Source organism: Penaeus vannamei, chromosome 26 (genome assembly GCF_042767895.1).
Source record: "Penaeus vannamei isolate JL-2024 chromosome 26, ASM4276789v1, whole genome shotgun sequence".
NCBI classification, from domain to species: domain Eukaryota; kingdom Metazoa; phylum Arthropoda; class Malacostraca; order Decapoda; family Penaeidae; genus Penaeus; species Penaeus vannamei.
This window is the reverse complement of record NC_091574.1, coordinates 7,090,323-7,097,822: the sequence shown is the minus strand read 5'-3', so window position 1 is coordinate 7,097,822 and position 7,500 is coordinate 7,090,323. Positions and strand designations below refer to the sequence as shown.

General features: G+C 45.3%; 1 protein-coding gene across 1 annotated transcript in view; it reads left to right on the top strand.

Moving 5' to 3' along the window:
• Positions 1-7,500, top strand: part of LOC113814769 (barH-like 1 homeobox protein) — a 9,757-nt gene that overhangs the window by 241 nt on the left and 2,016 nt on the right. Inside the window, exon 1 of the mRNA XM_027366824.2 lies at positions 1-203. This exon is cut by the window's left edge and continues 241 nt beyond it. Coding sequence (XP_027222625.2) covers positions 1-203 — 203 coding nt within the window. The remainder of the gene's footprint in view (positions 204-7,500) is intronic.

Below are 7,500 nucleotides of genomic sequence, written 5' to 3'. Positions count from 1 at the left end.
GAGGCCCAAGTTTATGATCACTGACATCCTCGCTCAACACAAGCCGCCCACTCCAGCTCACAGCGAGTGCTCCGCGCCGCCCACACCTACCATTGAAGAACCGAAGGACCTGAGCCTCACCCGCCCACATCCCGAGGACGAAGACATAGACCTCGAGGGCGACGCCAGCCATGACGAGGACGACCCCGATAGCCATGAGACAGGTGAGGACGACTTCGCGTGTGTCTCAGTAGTGTAGTTCAAGTGCTGCGAGGATGAGGCAGTCCTTACAGTTGCAGTAATGATAAGGGTCTGTTTGACTACTAGAGTTAGAATCCAGGTGCACAGGATAGGATATTTTTACGCCGATTTGCGGGCGAAATCGGAGGTCTCAAGCAGGTAAGTAGTAGACCCTTTGTCGACACCTGTAATCCACCGTTACTACTAAATGCTCTCCCTTATTACTGTTCTGGAAAATGTAATAAATCGCGTGTATTTCGTTCTCGATCGTGTATCTCAGGATTCCCTCGGAGGCCGACCTGAGCACGAAATAAATGTCATTCGCAGAATATTTCAATTTACAAGACTTAGATTACGACTCACAGACATATTTTACACGTGATTCTTTGATAAGAATGTGACAGACACGATGAATATTATAATTAACCTCGTCCAGCTTTGTGTGTGTGCGGGGTCTTGAATCGCGTGAGTGTGTCTGTGTGTACCGAGCTTAATGATTTAAATCGTGTGTGTGCCTGTAGCAAACGCTCACATTTTTTGGCACAAACACAGGCACGCAATGACACGCGAACACTCTATCGGCGTCTGCCCGTCTGTCGCGTCCGATAAAGAGAAAACCCATTCCGTAATACGAATAATTCACGCGGCATCCGGAGAGCTTCCTTCTCTCGCCGGCCGTTCTCCGAGTCCACCAAATCACGGCGCCGGGGACTGCCGTTCGGAAAGGACATTAAAACCTTTCAATACCAACAGCTCATCGCCGGATACGATACGCTCGACAATGGCCGAACCGAAAACATAATTGGGATTACGGCATTCAGGTTCGGTTGCAACATTGATCACGGATTTGTCACCCGCGAGGATTTAATGCCACGGGTTTTTTTGTTCTCTTTGATACCGTTCATAAAGTATAGACGCAAGTGAAATGGCCACGGGAGACCGAGGTTGCAATGAACCCTTCAATATCAGTCTGCAAAGAAAATGACGCATTGATAAGCAAGGCCGATAGTTACTGACAGATGGGGCGATCGGGCGAAATTTCATAGTAGTTGGTGTGAGTTTTTTCTATCTTTCATTTACTTTTTGCTTTGTGTTGCTTGTGGGTTTGTATTCTACGAATTTCGTTTCATGTTATTTATAGATCGGAAGTGCTTGGTAACGTTTGGCTTTGTATATGTTTTTTTTTAATTTATAACTTGTTTGTTGATATATAAAACGATGAAGCGAGTATCAAATATGTCGATACAATAGGACCGTTAGATATACAAAGCACAAAATACACCCCGGTTGTTTGACCCGCGTGTCCGGAAATTGGACTCTTGATCTAGCGTCGATAAATTCATCGAAATCAGAAACTCGTCTCTACCAAAAGGAATGTTTAATCGTTGAATCTTATTAGAAAATTAACACTTCGCTCCTCGCGTGATAAGTTAGTGTGATAATGTCCCGACGAAGAAGAAGAAGAAGAAGAAAAAAAAAAAAATCTCGGAAACCCGAAAGTAAATGCGCTTTATGACGTAAGTATTACGTTGGGGGTACTTAGGGCATGAATAAGCTATACGTCCCTTGTAGCTTATCGATATTGTGCAATGGCTGCTACTGGGTTATGCAGCGGCCGTTCCCTCCTCAGGCACTTTTGAGGAATGTACAGATTTTTCACTCATCAATGCGTTAGTTTTAAGTTTTCTTTCAACTACGATCGTCTTCTCCATATTCGAGTAGGAAAAAAAATAAAAAAATAAAAATAAACATGCCCTGAAAACCTCCGGAACTTTTCGGGAATGTACAGATTTCTTACTCATCACTGCGTTAGTTTTAAATTTTCCTTCAACTACGATCGTCTTCTCCATATTCAAGTAGTAAAAAAAAAGGAGAAAAACAAAAATAAACATGCCCTGAAAAGCCCAATCTATCACAGCACCAACAAGTTCACCGCGACAGATAAACACACACAACACCGCCGCCCGCACTCGCACGCACTCACGCCCCTCGCCCGCGACGTGTGATTACCTTTCGGCAGAAGTGTAATCGAGTATTCAGCGCAATGTTGATATAAGACAGCTATACATTTATTGCTCGTGAATAATAAATACTTGCGTGTGTCGGCCAATTTGTGACAATTGCTTTAGTACCCGCAAACTCTCTCAGCGGCTCCAGGCTACAAGGGTTTATGTCCTGGGGGCTCAGGGCGGGGCGCGAGGGATAAGACGCGTGTGTGTGTGCGTGTGTGTGTGTGTGTGTGTGTGTGTGTGTGTGTGTGTGTGTGTGTGTGTGTGTGTGTGTGTGTGTGTGTGTGTGTGTGTGTGTGTGTGTGAATCCGAGCTGCGGGGCCGACGAAACATGCCGGGCTTCTCCAATCTGTCTTGATGGCTTTGATATCAATTGGTGAATCATAGATGACACTCGATATGGACATTCAATTCCTCGCCCTCCCCGAGCCTGGAAGCCCTCGGGCGATAAAGGGAAAGAGAAAGAGAAAAAAAGGAGAGAGAGAGAGAGAGAAAAAAAAAAAAACACTACGAAAATTGCCATTTGTTCAAGTCGGTAATACTTGGGCGTCACGAACACGGGGAAGCGCGGGCGACGCGGACCTGTAAAAGACCCGAAATGAGGATAAACGGACCCTAAACTGTAGCCCTGAGCCCCGACACGAACGGACGCCGGGATAAATAATGCAGCGGCGATGACCAGTTGTCTGTCGCCCCCGAAAAGAGGGCTAATAATCTCTCTCTTTGCTTACTCTTCTACCGCGCCCTTCCCCCTCCCCTCTCCCACTCTCTCTCTCTCCTCCCCCCCACCCCAGGTTCCCTTCCGCCTTGTCCCTGTCACATAAAATCAAATCTGCTGTTTCACCCTCAGGGATTGGTCAAGGGCCTGACCCCTCTCCCTCCCCCCCCCTCCCCTTACCCCGGGTCAGATGTGAGGGTCAGGGCGCGTCAGTCCTTACGTGGCTCCGATCAGGTCGATAATCTATCACCCTTCGCAGCATATTGGCACTCAATACGCGTATATCCTAAGTGCCACGGGTGTCAAGGAGAGCGAGCTCATAGTCTTACAAAACAACGACAACAACAACGACAACGAAAGCTGAGTTACGGCGTTATATTCGACACAACACTGATACGCCATCCATTGCCGCGCGACCCCCCCCCCCCCAGCATGTTGAATTTGAGACTCACAAATATTAGACTTGTGTAAAATATACATGGACTAGGTATTTTGATATCAAGGTAATTTACACTAGGTGCTATGTTTTCATTATAGACAAAAAAAGAAAGAAAAAGACACGTTTAAAAAATTATAGTCACTTTGATATTGTGTAACCACGTATTTTTGATCATAATTCCCCACACATATAAAGCTATCGCGTAGTAACTCAACTCGGGTATTAATTATACTACAAAGCCAGTAGAGTCCCTTTCTTTGTTGTTGTTTTTTAAAAATTTTATATCTGTTTTTATATATTTATTCTTCTATTTCGCACTTTCCCCCAATGGCCCACCCTGAAAAATTAATATCTATGAACTTACCTCCCCCTTTTAATTTATAATGGAGCGAAGGTCGATTCTATATCTATCGCAGTACCGAGAGCTCACTTCATCGGCTCACTTCACTTCATATAAGATAAAATCGAGCTCATTTTCGATACCAGGAGCTCATATTAACAGCCCCATAGACCAAGAAAAAAAACAAACCATTTCTGCAAAACAAAGAACTCACTGGCTCACATAGAGAAAGAAGAAGAGAAGAGAAAGAGGAAGAGAAGAGAAAGAGGAAGAGAAGAGAAAGAAGAAGAGAAGAGAAAGAAGAAGAGAAGAGAGAGAAGTAGAGAAAGAGAGAGAGAGAGAGAAGTAGAGAAAGAGAGAGAGAGAGAAGTAGAGAAAGAGAGAGAGAGAGAGAAGTAGAGAAAGAGAGAGAGAGAGAAGTAGAGAAAGAGAGAGAGAGAGAGAAGTAGAGAAAGAGAGAGAGAGAGAGAAGTAGAGAAAGAGAGAGAGAGAGATATAGAAAGCCCCAAAGTTCACCCGAACGAGAAACGCCTAACGAAATACCGTTTATCGAAAGAATGCCAACTATGGTATGAATACGACCCGCCCTCCGCCGAATGATACACACAAACATTAGTCGTAAAGAGGTGTGGGTTGCGTGTCGGTAAGTAAAGGGTCGTTTTAAAAGGCAAATCCTCCTTTTTTTTCTCTTTTTTCCCCCCAACTTGGTATTCCATGCGGGAATTTCAGAGTCACGGCCTGTATGCGTGTGCGTGTGTGTTTGTATGCGTGTGTGCGTGTGTGTATGCATGCATGTAAGTATTTATGTATTTTTTATATTTATGGGTGTGTCTTTATGGGAAAGAGAGATGGAGTTAGGGAGAAAGGGAGGGATAGAGGGAGGGAGGGATAGAGGGAGGGAGGGAGAAAGGGAGGGATAGAGGGAGGGAGGGAGGGAGAGAGGGTGGTATATGTATGTGTTTATAAATGTGTGTGATAGCGTGTGTAAACGTTTTGCTGTGTAGTGTCTGGGTATTAACACCCACGCGAACCGTTGTACGCTTTGCTGGCTTAATGCGCTTAATCACAGAATTGCTCGTGGTAAATATAGATCTCAGAATGTTTGATAAAGATTAAATATATATATATGTATATATATATATATATATATATATATATATATATATATATATATATATATATATATATATATATATATATATATATTGATTCCAGGCTTTATGAACTGATCCTTAATTGCAAAAAAAAAAATATATATATCGCTTTTGATATTCCAAAAACAGGGATTTGTATCTAATAGTTATGAGGCCGATTAAGTGAGTTATTCTGCTTTTGACTTTTCTTTCTTTGCTCTCTCTCTCTCTCTCTCTCTCTGTCTCTCTCTCTCTCTCTCTCTCTCTCTCTCGCTCTCTCTCTCTGTCTGTCTCTCTCTTTTGCCAACGGATTAACATCAGATCATCAACAAATAGACATTTAATCCTTGCCAATAGATCTGTCACTGTCAAGCCGCCGTTATCTCAGTTTTTATATAATCTTATCGATCTTTTATTAAGACTTAAGGAAAGCTCCATTTGATCTGATTTTCCGTCGACCAGAATCCTCACCAGTGACAAAGGATTTCTTCCCCATTTCCCCGATTAGTAATTTTAAAATCCTTGTATCGCGTGATTTAATGCCTCTGAAAACGGCCGTAATCTCGGGAGGAGTGAAATAAAACCAACACTGCGAACGGCGTCAGATTTTGGCGACTTCGGCTTCGCGTGGCTTCCCGGCCGGTTGCGCGGAAATTTGGCGTCGTTTGGGGACGGTTTCGGACGCGTGCTGGTAGGAGGAGTGTGTGTGTGTGTGTGTGTGTGTGTGTGTGTGTGTGTGTGTGTGTGTGTGTGTGTGTGTGTGTGTGTGTGTGTGTGTGTGTGTGTGTGTGTGTGTGTCTCCCCTCGCATGGGTCTCACTGTATCAGGAGACGAAGCCTCATAAGGCGTCACCGGAATTTAATTGATTGAATGGTAGATCGGCAGACCGCAGGGTCTTCATAATCAATTAAGACAACTTCCGGCCTTCCGCTCCCTCCCTCTCCCCTCCCTCCCCCCTCCCCCCCCTTCCCCTTCCGAAGCGTCGCCTTACTGGAGGTTGACGCGTTTAGCAGCTCCGGCGGGCTTCCGGCGGGGGCGGCTCGGGGCTTCACCTCCGGGAGATCTCGGCGGCGGCGGCGACACGCGCCCTCCCGCGCTGCTTGGGCCGGCCGGGGAAAGGCCCTGGAAAGTCCCGGCAGCTCATTTCCTCGTCCTATCGATAACTCTCAATGAAAATACTAATATACAAATAGATAAATATATATGATATTATATGTATATGTGTATGTATGTATAAGAGAGTATATATATATATATATATATATATATATATATATATATATATATATATATATATATGTATATATATACACGATGATGATGTATTTCGAAAGATATGTTTTTTTCGTAAATACATGTGTAAAATTCGTAACCCATAGGCTATTCGTAGCGCCCAGGCTCCCCTCCCCCCCCCTCCCCTCCAGCCGAACCACACAAGACCCATTTTGCATGCTTGTCGATCGTAAGTACATGTTTACTCGCGGATAAATAAGGCATTAATATTTAGAGGGGTCGTGAATAACAATGTATGAGAGACGGCCCGGTCTTTGCCGAAGCCGCGGCCGCCACTGTTGCCAATTTACGATCGGATCCTCGCGTCGCAGTTACATGGGCGGCTCCTTTGACGGGAAGAAGAAGTCCTGACCTGTCTTTGTTTTCTTAAATCGAGAAAAAAAAACAGATGAGGATTTAAAAGGCGAAGGAAAATATTCGGAAATATTCGCCAGCTGCCTTATCCTCCTCTCTCCTTGACTATAAGATTCGGCCCCAAAGTCGAGTTCGTAATTTTTTTTTTTTTTTCCTTTTTTCCTTTTTTTTTTTTTTTTTTTTTTTCTTTTTGGCTCTCATGCGATCGACCGACAGCGAAGGGGATCTCGCCGAGGGCTGGCACGTGGCAACGCTGAGGCCCGCAGATGAGCGTCACTAATGGAGATGGGACAGGCATGGGGGGATGTGGCTGTCGTTGGCGCTTAAGTGGTTTATAGTTGTCGCTTAAGTAGGATATGGTCGGCCCAATATGGGAATGGTATTAGCCCGCTGATCTATTTCGGAAATGGAATAAAATCGCGCTGGGGGGGTAGGGAAGAGGGGGGAGGGGGGGATATTTGCCACAGTGGGGAGGGACGAGAGAGGCAGAGCTAACTGTGGTTCCGGCTTATGGATTAACCCACACGTGCAGTGGCGGGCCGAGGGGGGGGGAGGGTTGGGGGGGCGGGGGAGAGGGTCTTTGGGCAATGTGGTGTTGCTGAAAGTTTTCGCGTGGATTTCTATGTCCTTTCCGCGAATTGAGTTGATGTAATTGCTTCTTTTAGAGTCCGCTGTGGAACCACAATGGGTTTGTTTACAAGAATTGTTCTTCTGTGGATGTGCTCTCTCTCTCTCTCTCTCTCTCGCTCTCTCTCTTTCTCTCTCTCTCTCTCTCCCTCTCTCTGCATACCTGTCTATCTATCTCTATCTATGTCTCTTCCTCCATCCCCCTTCTCTCCCCTAGGCTTTCTCTCCTCTCTCTCTCTCTCTATCTATCTATCTCTATCTATCTATCATCTCTACGTTTCCTCCCCCTCTCTCCAGGCCTTCCCTTTCCCTCGCCGCCTCCCCTCGGCCTCCCCTCCTTGGCGCGCCGTTGACACCCGTGCTAAAAG